At 56.4% G+C, this 20,501-nt stretch overlaps 1 protein-coding gene across 3 annotated transcripts in view; it reads right to left on the bottom strand.

Moving 5' to 3' along the window:
- Positions 1-20,501, bottom strand: part of FMNL1 (formin like 1) — a 58,144-nt gene that overhangs the window by 29,229 nt on the left and 8,414 nt on the right. For 2 of the 3 annotated variants that reach the window (XM_065577657.1, XM_065577658.1), the window contains exons 2-3: positions 10,043-10,126; positions 1,210-1,323 (exon numbers count right to left, since the gene is read on the bottom strand). In XM_065577657.1, the coding sequence (XP_065433729.1) occupies positions 1,210-1,323; positions 10,043-10,126 (198 nt within the window). The remainder of the gene's footprint in view (positions 1-1,209; positions 1,324-10,042; positions 10,127-20,501) is intronic. The other variant, XM_065577659.1, reaches the window with a different exon arrangement.

The following is a 20,501-nucleotide window of genomic DNA, read 5'->3' as shown; positions in this document are numbered from 1 at the left end:
GATAACCTCTAGAGCAGCGATTCCCAGCGTTACTGGTCCACGTATCTCCCCTCATGCCAGCATCTCCTTTCTGTGCACACTTCTTTTAGGCCTTAACAGACATTTTTTGACTAAATGGTTTTTCATCAGAAAATGCCGATCTGTTAAATCCAAAACTTTTCGCAGGAACGTCTCAGTTTCCATTAAACTTTTGTAAGGAAGGGTCCTCAGGCCCAGGATGGAATTTCGAGTCAAAATGAGAGAGACGCAGCCCCAGTCCAGAACCGCCTGACTCAGAACAGGCCCTGGGACCTGGGGCTGTCACATCCCGCGGAGTGCCCTGACCTCAGGCTACTGGCTATTCTGGGATGGATTGCGGGGGGGTGTCTCTCTGAGGTTTTTCCACACCAAAAACTTCAAAAAGTCGCAGTTTCATCTCGATGCAGAACAGGAATGTTCTTGAAATCAGGAAAAGTTTTGTGACCTGAGATTCCCGTTTCCCGCCGGCTGTAATGAGGTTAGACTGCGGGGAGGGGCAGTGGTGGGGTGTGAGGGAGTGGGCGTGTAAAAGGGCAGGGAGGGCTCAGAAGGCAGGGATAGGGAGCTGGAAATGTGGGGGCCTCATCTGGCATCAGGCAGCTCCAGCTCCGATTCGTCCTCATTCCAGGGCTCCCTTCCCATTTCCTCTGAGCCAGGCAGCTCTGCCAGCCCCTGCCCTCTCTGGAGCGTCTTTCCCACGGGTCTCCCTCTGGCCTGGTCTCTGGACTAAAGGCCTTCCTCGCAGCCAAGGGATTCCACAGCCTTTCTCCTAAGGGCTGTGCTGTGACTTAGGCAGGCTCCCCAGCCCACAGTCTCTCTTCTGGGTCCCAGCCCAGGGAACCTCTCTCCTGGACTGCTGCTCCCCTGTAATTCTGCTCTCCCTCTCCCCCTGGGAGCCAGCCAGCCAGGAGGTAGGCACCTGATGGACACCTAACCCCAACCTCCAGCTAGTGTGCTGCGCCCTGCAATACCGGTGTCCTTGCAGGGCTCATGGCATGGAAAGAGGTTGTCTGGTCCAGGCTCCCCTCCCCCTTACAGAGGACAGACCACCCTGCTACCGGACCCCACTTCCAACAGCTCCTGTGCCCCTGGGGTGCACGTACCCCAGTTCGGGGACCTCAGCTCTCAACTGCGGTACAAAAGCTAAGGGGAAGCAAAGGAGAGGGGAGAATAAAAGGGGGAGGATAATACCGCCATGGCAATCAGCCAATCGGAGGTCACCTTTCTGCTGACTCCGCCCGTATCCAAGTAGCTCTTCAGTTTCTGGATGTACGCAGAGGGGGGGTTCTTGACCTGGAATCGTTCCTGCGAGGAGGGAGGGAAAGGGAGACATTCGGGCCCAGCTTCCGCAGACGATGGAGGAGAATACAGCCCCGAGCACTGATGCAATGTGTGCACACCCGGGCAAGCACCCACAAGTGAGCGGGACGCTGAGGAGACTGCAGGGGTCTGAGATGTGCATGAGAAACAGCTGCATAGGGCAGGGAGAGAGACTCGCTCTCTGGAAGCGACCCGCTGCCCAGGTCACCTGCCCCCAGGAACTAGTCGGAGGGGAATTGGAGAAAGGACGTTTGCCAGGATCCGGTAGGATTTCGATGCTGAGTGGGAGTGAGTGAACTGGCCTGGCTCAGAACTCACATCCAGCCCTCTTCTTTAGGGCACGGAACTACGCTAGGCCACCGTGCCAGGCTCAGACAGACACCGCTCCTCACGCAGTGCTGTGCTGCACACACTGGGCATGGGGGCGGGGGAGTGCCACAGGGACCCTCCCCAGCTCGGGAGCTACATTGGTGAAGACAGAATACCTGTGATAGCCCTGCAGTCCCCTGCCCCAGACCACACCAGTCCGGTCTCCTGTCTCGCCACCTCCAACTGTCAGTCCTGCCCAGCCAAGGATGAGCAGCGCCCAGAGCTGGGTGCTCTGTAAACCCCACCGGCCACGCCTGTTATAGTACGCCCCACCTTCCTATTCCCCTCCAACCCAGGGTCTCAAAGCTCTTTACACGCACTCGCCCATTACGTTGCACAAGCCCTGACCATGAGCTAGGTGAATATTATCTCTATTTTACAAAGTAGAGAAATGAAAGGACTTGCCGAAGGACAGGTTTGTGGCAGAGGTGGGATTAGAACCCATATCTCCTGATGTCCAATCCTGTGCATAACCACAGACCAGCTTCCTCATCCCATGATATAGCACCAGGCTGCCTTCCTCTCCCACATGGCCCAGCGCTGCGCCTTCCTCCTCCCCCGGGCACAGCGCTGGGCCTGCCTCCCTCCCCACCCACACACCCCGGGCACAGCACTGGGCCTGCCTCCCCTCCCTCCCACACACACCCCGGGCACAGCGCTGGGCCTGCCTCCCCTCCCCCTGCCCCCCCCCGGGCACAGCGCTGGGCCTGCCTCCCCTCCCCCTATCCCCCCGGGCACAGCGCTGGGCCTGCCTCCCCCCCACACACACACCCAGGGCGCAGCGCTGGGCCTGCCTCCCCTCCCCCTGCCCCTGGGCACAGCGCTGGGCCTGCCTCCCCTCCCCACACACACCCAGGGCGCAGCGCTGGGCCTGCCTCCCCTCCCCCTGCCCCTGGGCACAGCGCTGGGCCTGCCTCCCCTTCCCCCCACACCCCCAGGGCACAGCACTGGACCTGCCGCCCCTCCTCCCCACACACCCAGGGCACAGCGCTGGGCCTGCCTCCCTCCCTCCCCCCGCCCCAGGGCACAGCGCTGGACCTGCCACCCCTGCACAGCAGAACATTGTGCAAGAGGGATTGTTGCCTGACACCAGCTGGTGAGCAGAGTGCCCATCAATCAACCGCTATCTAGTGTCACTGCAGAGACTGGGCACACAGATGTTAACTCTTCTTAAGAAGCCTTGTCTAGGGCTGGTCTACACTGAAAACTTACATGGGCCTAGCTCCGTCTCTGGGGGCGTGACAAATCCACACTCCTGAGAGAGATCGCTATGGCGACCTAACCCTGGAGCAGACAGCGCTAGGCCCACAGAGGAGTTCTTCCATTTACCTAGCTACCGCCCCTTGGGGAGGTGGATTAACTACAGTCAGGCCATGTCGACACCACAAAATTACATTGGCATCCAGCCACTGCAGTTATTCAATTGCTTGTGCATGCACACTCGGCTCCTTGTGTCAGCGGTGCATGACCTCACCAGTAGCGCTTGGACCATCACGGTGGGGCATTGTGGGACGGCTCCTGAAAGCCGGCACCTGTCCGTGTCTGCACTGACACTGTGTCCACCCAAGTACAGCGGCCGTGACTCTCCACCGCTTGGGGAAGTGGCGTTACTAAACCGGCGTAGAGAGGCACTTGCGTCGGCAGGACCCACAGTTAAGCGAAGATACTTCCACGGTTAGGTTGATGCAAGGCAGCTTACGTCAACCTAACCATGTGGCTAAGCAGCAGTTCTGCAGAAAAGGACCTGGGGATTACAGTGGACGAGAAGCTGGATATGAGTCAGCAGTGTGCCCTTGTTGCCAAGAAGGCTAACGGCATATTGCACTGTATTAGTAGGAGCATTGCCAGCAGACTGAGGGAAGTGATTATTCCCCTCTATTTGGCACTGGTGAGGCCACACTGGAGTATTGCATCCAGTTTTGGGCCCCCCACTACAGAAGGGAAGTGGACAAATTGGAGAGAGTCCAGCGGACAACAATGAAAATGATCAGGGAGCTGGAGCACATGTCTTATGAGGAGAGGCTGAGGGAACTGGGATCATTTAGTCTGCAGAAGAGAAGAATGGGGGGGGGGGATTTGATAGCAGCCTTCAACTACCTGAAGGGGGGTTCCAAAGAGGATGGATCTAGACTGTTCTCAGTGGTGGCAGATGACAGAACAAGGAGCAATGGTCTCAAGTTGCAGGGAGGTTGTAGAACTGATGAATGAAATTGTTTTTAATTGTTCATTTTATTAATGTAACTTCATAAGTAAAGTTTTATGAATGAAACAACATTCATTCATAAAACCGGTTACCCCAATAACTGACTAATTGACAATTAAGATGCTTGTTAAGAGCCATAGCTGTTCAGCCAGTTGCCCTTGTAAGTTTCACTGTCAATCCAATTCCTGCTTAAATCACTAAGACTTGCACTCATAGACTTTAAGGTCAGAAGGGACCATTATGATCATCTAGTCTGACCTCCTGCACAACGCAGGCCACAGAATCTCACAATACTGAAACAGGAGTGGGTGGGTAACTTCTGTTCACTGTTTGCCATTCACTACACTTGTCTACTTCTGCTCACTGTTTGCCATTCATTATACTTGTCTACGTTGTAGCTTCTGTTCACTCTTTGTCATTCCTTACACTTGTCCATATTGTAACTCAAACTCCATTTTAAAACGCTCACTCCATTTTGTAAGGGCTTGCTGCAACCTTCATTTTTGCAAAACCTGCTGTAATCTTATTAGTTTAGTTTAGATGTGTGAATGTGGTATGTATGGATATGGAATCAACTTCCAGCACCAGCCTGTCCTGATTAAATAGAGTTCAAACACCAAGGGCTGAAGATGCAGACAAGAGCCCTAACAAAGTAAGAAGAGTCCACCCTAAAAAACAACAACAAAGGTACAATAGAAGGAAGATCAAAGCCAGGTCCCAGGCTGAAAGTCAGGGTCTGCAATTGACGGGTGATCAATCACACCTAACCCAGAGGCAGCGTGACACAGCAAGACCTATAGACTCTGGATTCAAACTAAAGCCTATAAAAAGGATGGGTGAGATGGAAGACTTCGGAGGGTAACGTTCTGCTGCCAACATGGGAGGGCAGACCCAGCCCTTCCTTGTGCCCGGCTTTCCTGGCCAGTTACCACCATGAGCTACGAACCCAAGCTGCAAAATCAAGCCACGGACTCAAGCTATGTTCAGGACTGGTAACTATACAGCAGCTTTCAGAGTAGCAGCCGTGTTAGTCTGTAGCCGCAAAAAGAACAGGAGTACTTGTGGCACCTTAGAGACTAACACATTTATTAGAGCATAAGCTTTCGTGGGCTACAGCCCACTTCTTCGGATGCATAGAATGGAACATATTGAAGAGATATATATACATACAGAGAGCATGAAAAGGTGGGAGTTGTCTTACCAACTCTAAGAGAAAAAAAACTTTTGAAGTGATAATCAAGCTAGCCCAGTACAGACAGTTTGATAAGAAGTGTGAGAATATTTACAAGGGGAGATAGATTCAATGTTTGTAATGGCTCAAGTACCAGGGGGTAGCCGTGTTAGTCTGTATCTACAAAAACAACAAGGAGTCTGGTGGCTCCTTAAAGACTAACAGATTTATTTGGGCATAAGCTTTCATGGGTAAAAACCTCACTTCTTCGGATGCATAGAGTGAAAGTTACAGAGGCAGGCATCATATACTGACACATGGAGAGCAGGGAGTTACTTCACAAGTGGAGAACCAGTGTTGACAGGGCCAATTCAATCAGGGTGGATGTGGTCCACTCCCAATAATAGATGAGGAGGTTCAATTCCAGGAGAGGAAAAGCTGCTTCTGTAATGAGCCAGCCACTCCCAGTCCCTATTCAAGCCCAGATTAATGGTGTTGAATTTGCAAATGAATTTTAGTTCTGCTGTTTCTCTTTGAAGCCTGTTTCTGACTGTTTCTGTGGCTGGCTCATGATATGCCCAAATAAATCTGTTAGTTTTTAAAGTGCCACCCGACTCCTTGTTGTTTTTGTAATGGCTCAGCCATTCCCAGTCTCTATTCAAGCCTAAATTGATTGTATCTAGTTTGCATAGCAATTCAAGCTCAGCAGTTTCTCCTATACAGCAGCTGCAGAACATCTGATGTGTAAATGGGTGTGTGTGTGTGTGTGTGTGTGTAGGTATTAAGTTATTGGTTATAAATCAAATTGTGTTATCATAATAAATGTGGCATCTTTGTCTTGCCCCCTGAAATGATCCTGTGTAGTTTTGTCTGCATAACAAGGTTTAGGTTGGATATTAGGAAACACTATTTCACTAGGAGGGTGGTGAAGCACTGGAATGGGTTCCCTAGGGAGGTGGTGGAATCTCCTTCCTTAGAGGTTTTTAAGGTCAGGCTTGACAAAGCCCTGGGTGGGATGATTTAGTTGGGGATTGGTCCTGCTTTGAGAAGGGGATTGGACTAGCTGACCTCCTGAGCAGGGCCGGGTCCAGGCACCAGCTTGCCAAGCAGGTGCTTGGGGCGGCCACTCCGGAGAGGGGCAGCACGTCCAGCTGTTCGGCAGCAATTCGGCGGAGGGTCCCTCACTCCCGCTCGGAGCGAAGGACCTCCCGCCAAATTGCCTCCGGAGATCGCGATCGCGGCTTTTTTTAATTTTTTTTTGCGCTGCTTGGGGCGGCAAAAACCCTGGAGCCGGCCCTGCTCCTGAGGTCCCTTCCAACCCTGATATTCTATGATTCTATGTAGACCAGGCCTGACGGGAGAGCCCCTCCTGTTACTGTCTACACGGCAGTGCTGCAGCTGTACTACTCTGAGTGTGGACGCACCTTTCGTAACAGAGACGGATGTTTCTCTAATGATGAGCCATCTATGGGGCTTGAACTGGGACCATTGGATTTAAAAGCATGAGGTGCTACTGCTTGAGCCACACTGCGCTGGCCTAGGTTAGGCATCGAGATCCCCTTTCATCCAAGTGCCTCAGGACTTCTCCTTCCCGGTGTATCAATGGGGTAACTGAGGCAAAGGGAAGGGAAGTGACTGTAGCAGAGCAGAACGGTCCTGGGGACAGAGGCTGGCACATGGAGGTTTGATAACAGGCTCTTCAGTCCAGCAGAGGAAGGTGTCACATGATCCAATGGCTGGAAGTTGAAGCCAGACAAATTTAGGCTGGAAATAAGGTGTAAATGTTTAACAGCCGGGGTAACTAATCATTGGAACAACTTTGCAAGGTGGATTCTCCAATCCTGACAATTGTTAAATCAAGTTGGGAGGTTTTTCTAACAGACCTGCCTTGAGGATCACGGTGGGGCGGGTGTCTGCCTGTGCATTCCAGGGGATCAGACTGGATGGTCCCTTCTGGCCTTGGGATTAGGAATGCACGAGCCCACTCCGAGATGCTGGACTCCTGGCAGCCTCGCAGAGCTCCACCGATGGGCGGGAGATGCCTGTGCCCAGCCAGAGCCAGGATCAGGGCCCTGAGGCTCTGGCCTTGGAACAAGCCAAGAAGAGCCTGCTCTACGCAGTATCCCAGCCGGCATGTGATGACTCCTGTCCCGCACCACCTCCTCAGGGAGCGCACGGCCCAGCCAGCTCCCATCAGACTCAGGCCCCGGACCACAGGCAGGCTAGAGGGGTGATGACAGCCCTGGGACCCCTGAGCAGAGCTCTGGGCTAGGGCCAGGGATGACTGTGCTGGGTGAGCCCCTAGGTGAACAGCCCATGGCCCCCATTTATCCAGAGCACACGGACAGCGCGAGTAGCAGGGCACTGAGCCCCAACCCTGCAGGGCCTGCCCGGAGGTGGACAGGGAGGTCAGTCTCCATGTCCCACCCACCTATTGCCTCTCTGCTGGGCCTGCCATCAGCCAGGATCAGGGCCGGTGGGAAAGCTGCTTTGTCATTCCTTCCATGTCCCCAGGAGCCGGAGCCAAATTAACTGCCCATCAGGAGATAGCAGTCAGCATGGAGTCGGGAACAGTCAGCATGGATTCACCAGGGGCAAGTCATGCCTGACCAACCTAATTGCCTTCTATGAGGAGATAACTGGGTCTGTGGATGAGGGGAAAGCAGTGGACGTGTTATTCCTTGACTTGAGCAAAGCTTTTGATACGGTCTCCCACAGTATTCTTGCCAGCAAGTTAAAGAAGTATGGGCTGGATGAATGGACTATAAGGTGGCTAGAAAGCTGGCTAGATCGTCGGGCTCAATGGGTAGTGATCAACGGCTCCATGTCTAGTTGGCAGCCGGTATCAAGTGGAGTGCCCCAAGGGTCGGACCTGGGGCTGGTTTTGTTCAATATCTTCATTAATGATCTGGAGGATGGCGTGGATTGCACTCTCAGCAAGTTTGCAGATGACACTAAACTGGGAGGAGTGGTAGATATGCTGGAAGGTAGGAATAGGATACAGAGGGACCTAGATAAATTAGAGGATTGGGCCAAAAGAAACCTGATGAGGTTCAACAAGGACAAGTGCAGAGTCCTGCACTTAGGACGGAAGAATCCCATGCACTGTTACAGACTAGGAACCAAATGGCTAGGAAGCAGTTCTGCAGAAAAGGACCTAGGGGTTACAGTGGACGAGAAGCTGGATATGAGTCGACAGTGTGCCCTTGTTGCCAAGAAGGCAAACGGCATTCTGGGCTGTATAAGTAGGGGCACTGCCAGCAGATCAAGGGATGTGATCGTTCCCCTCTATTTGACATTGGTGAAGCCTGTGGAGTACTGTGTCCAGTTTTGGGCCCCACACTACAAGAAGGATGTGGACAAATTGGAAAGAGTCCAGCAGAGGGCAAGAAAAATGATTAGGGGGCTGGAGCACATGACTTATGAGGAGAGGCTGAGGGAACTGGGATTGTTTAGTCTGCAGAAGAGAAGAATGAGGGGGGATTTGATAGCTGCTTTCAACTACCTGAAAGGGGGTTCCATAGAGGATGGATCTAGACTGTTCTCAGTGGTGACAGATGACAGAACAAGGAGCAATGGTCTCAAGTTGCAGTGGGGGAGGTCCAGGTTGGATATTAGGAAACACTATTTCACTAGGAGGGTGGTGAAACACTGGAATGGGTTCCCAAGGAGGTGGTGGAATCTCCTTCCTTAGAGGTTTTTAAGGCCTGGCTTGACAAAGCCCTGGCTGGGATGATTTAGTTGGGAATTGGTCCTGCTTTGAGCAGGGGGTTGGACTAGACACCTCCTGAGGTCCCTTCCAACCCTGAGATTCTCTGATTCTATGAAACAAGGCAGCCCTGGGACAGCAATGCCCAGCGGCCACTGCCAACCTGAGTCAGCCTGCGGCCTTGCTGCTTGAAAGCTCAGCATCCCCTGCCCACCCACCCCGCCCCCGAGCCTCCACCCCCAAACCTGAGGGTTTCACTCAACACGGACCCCCAAAAGCAAAATCTGGAGTCACCAGAACCCCTGAACTAACAAGCAAGTGCAGAGGCTGACTGGTTAAAATATCCAGCCACTAGCAAAAACTACCAGCCCCTCCCCCTTCCCCAGGGAAGCAGTTGCTCCAGTGAGATGCATCAATTACAGGGTTTTCTGAGGCATTTGATCTTTCACCGGTTTCTAATAATACTCAGCACTCACACGGCATTTGCAGCCTCAGAGCGCTTGGCAGGCATTAAGGGCCCGATCCGGCAGGCCTTGGAAGGACTGGGCCCCGGTGCCCCCCACCCCTCTCTGAGCTGGAAAAGACCTAGCGCGCACACACATGCCCAGTCCCTGCTCCCTCTCAGCACCAACGCAGAGCAAGAGGATCGACCCCTGGCTTTCTTTGCAGATCACCAGGAAAAGGCGACTTGAGCTAACGGCCTCTGGCAGAAAGCCCATCCCTGAAGTGAAGTGAATCTTTCTGCTGCTAAGGAACTGACTGACTGTGGGTGCAGAGAGGACAGAAGGGGAGAGAAATGACTCATCGAGGAAATGCTGGGATTAGCCTCTTTGGCTTCAGAGGATTCAGCCCCTCAGACTCCTCTGCAGGCCCCTCCAATGACTGCAAAGTGCTGGCAGGGGAGCCAGCCCTCGGCCGTCCCAGTTGGGAGCAGAGGCTGCCGGGCCACTCGGAACATCTGTGGGCTGAAGCAGTGAGCGTGACTTCTCCCCGCTCTGGCCCCGCTGTCGTGAGTCATGCTGCGAAGCATCAGACTGAAAGCCTGTGATCAGGTACCAACCTGAGCAATACAGGAAGGGGCCAGGGGGAAGTGTCTGGGTGTGAGTTTCCTGCCGTGAGTGTTGTGTACAGTGGGTAATGGAGGGCGCTGAATCTCTTGCAGCAGGTGCTAGGGTGGCCGGGGGGGGGGGGGGGGGCGCGTGGGTGCCCGCAGCTCCTGGAGACGTCCCTGGATTGGGCACCTCAGTCTCACCTGGTCACAGATCAGCTCCCACTTCTTCTCGCTGTCGTACTGGCTAAGCAGCTTCATCTTGTCGGGCGGCAAGTTCATGGAATCCTGCAGGGGAGACAGACGGGGTGAGACAGGAGTGGGGGCCAGAGCTGCCATGACCACCAGGGAAGCAGAGCCCCTGTGTGGGGAGGGCTGAGCCCTAGCCATCTCTCTCTTTAGGCCCAACCTGGACGATGCAGGGTCCCTGCATGTCACCCCATCTTCCTCCAGTGCCCTGGACCCTCCACCCTCCTACCAGCACTGCATCCCCGCCACCCCACCCGACCCTTCCACCTCCAAGGACGGAGCCCCTGAGCTCCAGCTCCACGTCAGGACGTGGTTGGGTTGCTCCATCACCAACCAGAGCTGCCAGGACTGGTCAGGTCTCAGAGAGACAGACTCCCAGCTCGGCACGAGCCTGGCACAGACACAGACAGTCTGTCCTGGACAGGTGGAGACCTCCAACATCTACTCTAGTGTCTGGCTGCAGAACGAGAGGCTTCAGCCTATAGTGTCCTGAGGACTTCCCGCTCTGGTGCTCCTCACCACCAACCCAGGAGTCCCTCCCCTCGGGATTTGCACTGCGCACGGCGCCGGGGGGGCAGAACCCCAGGAACTCACTCAGTGCTGTGGTGATGCCTGTGCAGCACACAAGGATCAATAAAGCCAAGTCGAGTTTCAGTGCAATGATTTAAGCTCCCCATCACCAGTCTCCACAAGCCCAGACTCCCTCTGGCTGCGAGTTTTAACCCGGGGCCTCCCGATGCTTTACAGTCAGCTACTCAAGCCTCACAGCTTGGCCCTGCCTGGTGGGTCAGTATCGTTATCTCCCAGTTTATGAACGGGGAAACTGAGGCACGGATGGGGGATGTGATTTGCCCAAGTCCACACCGGGAGCGACTGAGTGGGGTGTAGAACCCAGGAGTCCCGGCTCTCAGCCCCCAGCTGCAGCTGTTGGACATTGCCCTTGCCATCTTAAAGGCTGCATTAAGTGCGGTTACCACTCTCCCTCCGAGAGACCACGTGGGAGCCATGTGCAGCCGCGTGATGGGTCTCAGCCCATGAAATCAGTGTCTGTTTAGAGGCATGAGCTCAGCGGCAGGATGTTGCGCGCTGCGGTGTTCCCAGCACTGATGTTGCTCAACCCAGCTCCTTCCTGCTTCCCCATCCCACGGCAGTCGGTTTGGGCCCGATCCGGAGAGAAGGGGAGCCAGCGAGGCCCCTGGGCAGCTCGGCCTGTCCCAGGATCGGGCCCCTCGTGTGGTAATTGGGCACAAACGGTTGGCTTCTCCAGAGGCTGCCCTTGCGTCGCGTGTGCAGGAACAGGATGTGACATCACTTCCCCTTTCCAAACAGGTAGCACGGGGGACTTCACTTCTCCTTATGCTCGGCTGTGCTGGGGGAGGGCTCGGGCCTGACCAAGTTACATGATTCGCAGCTCGCTCACTGAGCGTTGGTGCCGGGACCCAGCGAGGAAGCCACCAGGCCAAAGTCCTTCTCCCTTCCAGCACATGGCCCCATTGAGCCTACAGCTCCCAGCATGCCATGCTCCACCCTGGCATCCAAGATGGAGCTCGAGCACACAGACCTGCCTGCCCTGGGATTTCTGGAGCTCCCCGGGCAGCCTGCCAGGGCTCGGGGGCGGCAATGGGGCTGCAGCCATGAAAGAAGCCCCAAGGGGCACTAAACGGGGATGGGGGCCATAGATCCTGCTCAAGAGATGAAGCCCAGCAGTTCCCCACAGACATTTAATGCACAGCGTGGGTTATTTTCCTGGTTCTAAAGAAAATCGTCACTTTTCCCCCCAAAAAGCAAGGAGCCGGGAGCTAAGGCCCCAGGGAGGGGCAGCTGTCAGCTGGGAGGAATAGCTCCATTGCCCATGGAAGGCAGGAACAATGACACATGGTGCTCATGGGATGCACCTCCACCATGCTCCAGGCTTGTGCTTTGCGAGCAGGAGGATCTGAGTTCTAGCCCCACCGCTGCCATGACTCTGAGTGGTGACAGTGACAGCTGTGAAGTGCCTGTAGATTCCTCACAGTGCTAAAAGTGGAGGGCAGCCAACACTCATGGCATTTCACACAAATTAGCTTGAGTCATCAGGCTGCCAAGCCTGGGCAACATGGGCAGAACATCCTAGGAGCCCAGATAATGAGAAACGAGAGAGGAAACACGCTCCAGAGGGATTTGGACTTAAAATCCAAACTGCTCAGGAAGAAAGCGAAAGAGCCTCGGCTCGTTATAGAGGAGTCCAGGAGGAGACCTGCCAAGCCAGATGCACTCCTGGAGCGGAAATCGCACCACCCGCTAACTGCACTTCAGTGCCCTTTGTGGTGCATTCGGGATGAATGAGGCTGTCAGAGGCGATGTGTGCGATTGAGAGGAGACGAGGACACGGAGCCACCTCGGGAGAGGGCTCAGGGATTCTCCAGCAGTGGGGAAACCCACGGCAGAAAGGCACCCCAGGGCCCGGGGAGCGCCTTGCTCCAGGCACAGCTGAGTTTAGCCAGGTCCCACTGGATCCAGCTCACTCCCATCTGTGCTGGCTCCTTCGGTCCCTTTGCTTTGGAAACACCAGGGTGAGCCTCTGGCGGGGCCCTCCTCCCTCCCTCACGCAGCCATGCAGAGCCGAGCTGAGCCGAGCAGGGAGGCTAAAATTAGGCTGCGAGGCTAGAAATAGAAATAGCCTCACTGAGACAATCAACAGCCCCGGCGCTCACTGCCTGGGCGTCCGAGCAGGATCGTGCTCCGATTGAGAGCAGCCGGCGGAGAGCCCAAGCTGCACCTGCGCTGGGTGCTCTCCAAGGAATGGGCCCATTCCCACGGTGCCCACCGCCAGAGGTGCTGGGGGTTATGCTGCACGGTGCCACCCGGTGCCCAGGAAGCAGTGGGCACAAGGGCAAGTGCAGCATGTCAGATGGTCTGTTAACAGCACAGAGCTCTCCGGGTAGGCAGGGCTGCCTTCGTCTTCCCCAGGCATCACACACAACCGCCCTCACCTACCCGCAGCGTTTAATGGCCCAGTCGCTCATGGACAACATGGCATTTCCCAGCATGGACCAGCCCTGGCAGGACAATCTTGGGGCTAAAGCACAGGGCTGGGAGCCAGAACTCCTGTCTCCAACAAGTCACTTCTTCTCCCCCTCTGTAAAGCAGAGATACCCTGATGGGAGAGATTTACACATCATAGCCCAGGTTGGGAGAGCCTGGCGCGGGAGAGGCTGGCAAGGGGTGGGGCTTTCGCTCCAGCAGAGAGGGAGCAATATCACCCGCCAATCGTAGCCCCTCTTTCGTTAACATCCTTGACCAAGGAGAGATGCTGCGTGCCACCATCCAGCGGTGGCTAATGCAACTGGGCAGACCCCTGACGTTTCACCAGGACCAGGGAAGGCAAGTCAATAGGACTTTAAACCAATGTGAGGGTCCCACAGACACAGGGCAGCTCTGAACCTGGGCACTTGGCTCCTGTCCCAGACAGCCATCTTCCTAATCGTCCTAATGCCTTTTAGGGCAGGTTCCTGCCCTGGTTTAGTGCCCAGCCCCTCCTCCCCCACTCTGCTCGGGCTAGGATCCCTAACTCCCAACCATTCAGAGAGCCCACCCCCCCGCCCTCCTCTCCCATTTCCAGTACATCTGGGGGCTCCATTAAGGCTCACAGGTGGGCATTCTCCCAGCCCGAGCACTAGCACACAGAACGTAGAACTGCCATCCCTCGTAGGGATGTGCTAGAAATACTCCAGGGCTTTGGCCATCACAACAATTGCTGTGGGCAGCTCACACACTGTGCTTCATATAGATTCCAAAGCGCAACGGTTAATAAACCGGAGCCTGCCCACCCACTTGGCTCGCCCTAGGGAAAGCAACTGTCTGTGCGCCCACAGCTCCCCGCTCCTCACTGGCCTCTGGCCCAGACTCAGCTGCCTGGGATATGGAGGGACTTAAAGCCCTCAGCAAACAAGATGCTGCACTGGCATTGCCACAAGGTGCCTTGTCATCACCTCAGGAGCCTCCTCATCACGGCAGGGGGAGGGAGAACTCAGTGGTTTGAGCATTGGCCTGCTAAACCCAGGGTTGTGAGTTCAATCCTTGAGGGGGCAATTTAGGGATCTGGGGCAAAAATCTGTCTGGGGATTGGTCCTGCTTTGAGCAGGGGGTTGGACTAGATACCTCCTGAGGTCCTGGATTCCTCCCTGGTCTGGAGTTTCCCTCCTGCAGGGAGCTGTCAGCACATCTGCGTGTTCTCGGATGGGCTGAGGCCCCCCAGCTGTGCACCCCACCCATACCAGCACACCATTATGATCCTCCCCTGGGAACAGAGGGCAGCACTTGGGCACAGCACCATGCTCTGGGTGTCCCTGGCATGTGGAGGGACAACAGGGCCAGGGGAGCTGAGAACGAGGCAAAGCTGCCTCAGGCAGAGGACAATGAACAGACTGAATCCTCCATGCCTGCCAGCCGCCTCATCAGATCTCAACAGCTGTGTGGGCTCCGCCCCAGTCAGTTCTCGGAAGGTGTCCCCCAGGGGGGGCTGGTGCTGCTGGATGAGACATAGCGCCAAGGCTCTGACCATTGGTGATCATTAAAAATCCCACAGCACCCTGCAAGAGGAGGGTCAAGTTAACCCGGGTGTCCAGGCCAAGTTCCAGTCTGGTTGATTACTTCCTGCCTCCCCTAGCTCTTCCCAGCAATGTCAGTTTCATAAGGAATCCTTCTTCACTTCCTGTCCTAAACTAACATGTTGCATTATTGTGTGCTATTAAGCAGCTGCCCATTCCACCCCAGAGGTGGCTGCATTTCAGTGCTGGGTGAAGCAATTCCTCCCTACAGCTGGCACAGTGGGTTGGGATAAAAGGAGCTCTATAAACGTAGGGCCGTATTATTACTACAAACAAGGAGCTGCAATAGAGGCAATTGCCTCCATAGGAGTTTTTAAACTCCCAGTGAATGGACTGTCAATTAACACATTTGCACGTGCTGTCTGGACAGTCGATAGCTCTGGGACACAAGCCTTTGTGGCTTGCCCCAGCCTAGGGGGCCAGACTCCCAGGTCTCCCTTGAGTCTTTGTGCCACGTGGTCCCTACTGTTACCAGTGAACCTTATCTCAGCTGCAATACAAATATAAGAGCGTAAGAGTTGCCACCTGGGGTCAGACCAATGGTCCATCTAGCCCAGTATCCTGTCCCTGACAGTGGCCAGTGCCAGAGCTTCAAAGGGGACTGTACAGAACAGGGCAATTCTGGCCTGATCCACCCATCTTCCACGCCCAGCCTCTGGCAGCTGGAGGTCTAGGGACACCCAGAGCAGAGGGTTGTGTCCCTGACCATCCTGGCTAACACCCATCGATGGACCGATCCTCCAGGAACTTGTCTAATTCTTTTTTAAACCCAGTTATACTTTTGGCCTTTACAACATCCCCTGGCAATGAGTTCCACAGGTCAGTTGTATGTTGTGTGGGAAAGTACTTCTTGTTGCCAGATAGCCACTGCAATTCCCAGCTATACCGATTCCACAAATGGGCCATTGTGCACCACTTTTCCTGGTTAGAGGGACATTGGTGACTCAGCAGGGAGATGCTGGTGTAATGGCTTGAGCAGACGAGTGAGAGCGAGCAGCTCCTACTGTGTCTCTTTCCCATATGTGCGCTCAATACAGTTTGCAGCCAGGACTGGACTAATGGGGTTTATGGGCCCATGGCTGGGCCCCCAGGATCTCAGCTGTCATTTGAAAACATTACATTTCCAGCCTTTACAGATGTAAAGAAAAAGCTTGAAAAATGTGACCTGAATGTGACTGCGTGAGTCTGCAGAGAGCCTGAAACAACATCTCCAAAAAGCATAGACTTCCCCAATTATCTTAACTCTGAACCCTGCTGCCACTCCTGAGACAGGCAGGGCCATTGGGTGGTGGTGGGGTGGCAGGGGCCATGCAGTGGGCTGTGCCACCAAAGCCCCAGATCCCACAACCAGGAGCTCTGCCCCAAATCCAGGCTCCAGTGCCCGAGGAGCTCTGTGCTGATCCGATTGGCACGCAGTCACCTGAGGTCCCGCAGAGCACCTGGGGACACGACCTAAGCCATCTGGCTCCTTCCCGGCTGTGTTCCCTCAGCTGCCGTGTGGGCTGCAGATAATGACAGGCAATTCAGCTCCGGTCAGGAGGGAGGGGCCATTTGTGATCAGAGCTGGGTTCCAATCTCAGCTCAGGCCTCCCCGGCAGCCATATCCCAACACACGCCCCTCACTGTGTCAGGCAGGGAGCTGCCATCTTACTTCTCTCTGCCCTGTGCCAGACACCCAGGGCCTCGTATAAATAAGCTTTCCGGTTAAGGATCAGAATACTCTGCACTGCTCTAGCACTCTCATCCACCGATCTCTGGTCACGAGCATCATTCGCCCATTTTACAGATGGGGAAACCAAGGCCCAGAGAGAGGCCATGACTTGCCCCAGGTCACACGGTGAGGGGCGGAGCTGGGAACCCAGGAGTCCTGATGCCCATTGCAGGGCCCTGCCCATCCGAGCACGCTGCCTACCAGAGCAGCAGCAGGACGCTGTGTGTCCTACAGAGAGTGGTTTGGACGCGTTTTGAAACCTCAGGAATCGGGGCCCCGCTGGGGGTGGCTGAAGACTTGGGCTGGCGCGTTTAGCTGAGCTGGACCAGAGGACCCTCTCCAATCGGGTTACGCCAGCGCCTTTCGCCAAGGCGGGGTCCTGCCTGGCCAAGGGCAAAAGTCACTGTCCCAACCCAGAGAAACTGTCCCAGAGGGAAGGCAGGGCAGGGCGGGAGCCGGAAGGGCAGCCTTGGACATGCTAGCATTTGTATGCCAGGGCCCCATGGTGCCAGGCGTGGAACAGACACATGGGTACAGCTATGCAGCGGGCCTCTGAGCCCAGGCTGAGACTGGCTCTGGCTGATGGCTCAGAACAGCTGTGCAGACAGGGCCTGGAAGCCGTGACTCTCAAGCCCCACGCCCCACCCCCCAGGCTTCGGAGCCCGAGCCACACCGTCCACACAGCAATTTCCAGGGTGGCAGCACGAGCCCAGGTGTGTCGAGCCAGGCTCGGGGGCTGCCGTGCAAAGGCACCCAGAGAGACAGGCCCTGCCCCAAGCAGCTCACAGCCTGAACTAGGGTGACCAGAGGTCCCGATTTTATAGGGACAGTCCTGATTTTTGGGTCTTTTTCTTATATAGGCTCCTATTACCCTCCCACCCCCATCCCGATTCTTCACACTTGCTGTCTGGTCACCCTAGCCTGAACAGACACGGGCTGAGAGGGGAAACTGAGGTGCAGAGGGGGAAGGGAGTCAGCCACCGTCACCCAGCAGGTCAGGACGGAGCTGGGAGCCGAACCCAAGTCTCTGAGTCCCAAGGTGGTGCCAGAGTCACTAGACTGCACTCTCTCTCCCACGCTGGCGGCGGGATGGGGGTGAGGCTCCAGGGTTGTCACCCAGGCCCCTCGTGCAGGTAGATCAAGGGATGATGCAGAGACAAAGCAGCAGCCCATGGGGGTGGGGGGAGGGGCTGCCTTGGTCCAGTCAAGCCAGCTGACAAGTGTGCTAATCCCACCTGACCGCTCAGTGAAGAGAACAGATGAGAGGGAGTAAAAGGAAGTAGAACATGAGCCCGGGGCACCCCCCAGGGACACCCAGAGACAGGCACGTGCCCTGGGAACATGCCCATGGGGACACCCAGAGACAGGGACATGCCCAGGGGCAGCCAGAGACAGGCACACACCCAGGGGCACCAAGAGACGGGCACACATCCACAGCACACATCCAGGAGCACCCAGAGATGGGCACATGCCCGGGGCATCCAGAGACAGGCACATGCCCGGGGCACACCCAGAGGCCCCATCACACGGAAGCCGCCCATGGGCGGACACATAGCAGGCACTCGGGGGGCAGACACGGCCACAGCTCAACACCAGCCCTTCCCCAGAGGCAGCCGCACTGCCTGAGGAGCATCGCACAGCCCAGGCTTTTCTCCACAATGACACGGGCTGTTTCCTGTCACCACCTCCCGCCCGCCAGCCCAGCCTGGCCTAGCAGCAGCATCTGGAGCCTGTCTGGGAGCAGCTGGGCAGTGGCTGTGGCTTGTGGGGGATCCCCTTCCCTCCCGATTCCCAGTGCCCCCAAGGCTGGCCAGGCAGCGAGGGGCAGGAAGCAGCCACCCTGCTGCACCCCTGGCTACCATCACGGGTGGCGTTAGCGGGTTGTGGCACAAGAAGCAGAGCGAGAAAATGCTGGGCCCCTCCCTGTGGTTTCCTGCCGAGAGACACGTGCGCTCCTGGCGTCTTGGGGAGTGGGGGAGCTCCCAGGGCAGGGGCCTCGGCCTGCCTTGGGGTGGGGGCAGGGGGTAGAATGCAGGAGCACCCTAGGGTGCCAGGAGCTGGTCGTGGGCGGGAGTCGTGGGGAGTGGAGGGGACTGTGTCCAGAGTCCATCTCATGCTGATGGAGAGGCCAGTGACAGGAGCAGCCCCAGTGCAGACTCCTCATGGGGGAGTCCCCAGATCCCCCCACTCTGGAGATGCTTATGGGACTGATGGGTTCCCACCCTCAGCCCCCCATGCTGCCCTTTGGAAACACTGGAGTCTGAAGGTCCTATTGGGCTCCAGCCGCCATCACGCCACCGCACTACGCAAAGGGGCCTCCCTGGCCCTGGCCCATGCCCCCCCACTGGGCAGGCTCAACAAGCCCCACACGATTCGGCACCTGCTCCTGTGTCCCCCCCACACACATGCAGACGCTCCCCTGGGTTGTTTACAAACTGGGCCCGGTAACATGCCCATTAGCTCCTCCACCCTCCTGATTCTGCCTGTGCCACTGGGACTGGTCAGTATCCAGCCGTATGGCCCCTGTGCATAGGGACTGCACAGCCAAACTCGGGCAGCTCCAGGGGCCTCCTTCCCCAGAGGCGCCTGTACTGCACGATGCAGCCGGCTCTGCACCCACCCATGGCCGAGCCGGACGCCAGCCAGCGCAGCCGCTGCCCGCATTATTGATGGCCCAAGGTTCGGCTCTTCCTCAAGGGAAGGGAGTGGATTGTTCAGCGGATGCAACCGCCTGGGCTCCAGGCCCCTTGCAGAGCAGGAGGGATGAAGACGAGCCTCTGGCCACCAATCGGGGGAGGGGGGCTCTCCGCTCCCCCCCACCCCCCGAGGGGCCAACCCTCCTAATACGGTGCCAAGGAGGCACCTGGCAGGGACCATGCTGCTGCCATGGTGCCAGGCGGAGTATTAGAGGGGGAAAAAGGACTCGCCCCCACTCCCAACCAGGGCTGGGCTGAGGCACTTGTTACCCACATGGGGGCTGCCCAGCGAGGAGGCAAAGCACCTAGCTAACTATCAGAGCTGAAGTGTTCAGCTGGTGACTGGGTTCCATAAACCCTCCCAACCGGCCCGGTGCCCGCGGCACTACGCTGCCTTCCACCCGCTATCTCAGAGCCCAGAGCCACCTTCTCGGGACGCTGCAGCCAGTCGCGCCAGGCTGTTGGCATGCAGCCAGCTCGGCACTGGGCACTGATGAAAGACCCCCACTTATTTCAGGGGTGAGCGGATTAGAGTCCTGGCTCCAGAGTGCTGCGTATCAGCCCCACAGGTGCTGTGCCACAGGAACCGGGGGCATAAGGCCAAGGGCAATAAAGGGTTATGGCCTTGAAATGCAGATGCCCCTGGCCTGAGTCTGCTTGGCCCCGGGCGGGGATTCTGGTTCTAGCTGCCGAGAGGGGAAGGAAGCAGAGCTGGACCTGTGGCCCCTGGAGCAGACTCAGCTGAGCACTAGGCATGTCCTGTGTGGCTGGCTGCCTTCATTCCCTTCCCCCGGGGCTGGGGAAGTGGGAGCTGAGGGTTGGGCCTGCCTGACAAACTGACGGCTTCAGTACATTGACCCCCAGCCAAACGACCCCACCCCACTCTGGAGACTCTGCGCCCAGCACGGCAGGGACCAGCAAGGAGACAGGCCTAATTGGCTAATCACTGGGGGTTATTCAGCCACCTAGGCTAATCACTGCTGGCTTCTGCCATCTGTGCCATATTAACCCTCCCTGACCTGATACCCCACCCAGGGCACGACGGCTTATTTCTGGAGCCAGAAGTTAACGGTGCCTCTGGGGGGAACGGTTGTCGAAGCACGTCCAGTTATACAATGCCTTTCCCTGCAAACTGAGCACATCCCCTAGCACTGAAATGCAGCACTGCTGAGGGCCGAGCACTGCAGCGGTTTAACATCCCAGCGTGGGGCAGGATGGCTTTGCGGGAGCACTGGGAGGATGTGCCGTGGTACAGCTCGGAACAGCACCCATTGCTCAGAGCCAAGTGACTGCGAATTCCACCACGGATCAGCCGGGGGCTGGAGCCGGTGCAGGTAGAAGTGATGGGGGATGAAGTTAAAAGGGACAGTTTAGGCTGAGCCCCGAGTGCATGGCTCTGTATAGACCCAGAGGTCTCC

Source organism: Chrysemys picta, chromosome 24 (assembly GCF_011386835.1).
Source record: "Chrysemys picta bellii isolate R12L10 chromosome 24, ASM1138683v2, whole genome shotgun sequence".
Lineage (NCBI taxonomy): Eukaryota > Metazoa > Chordata > Testudines > Emydidae > Chrysemys > Chrysemys picta.
The sequence above is the reverse complement of the archived record's forward strand: the minus strand, read 5'-3'. Positions and strand labels throughout refer to the sequence as shown.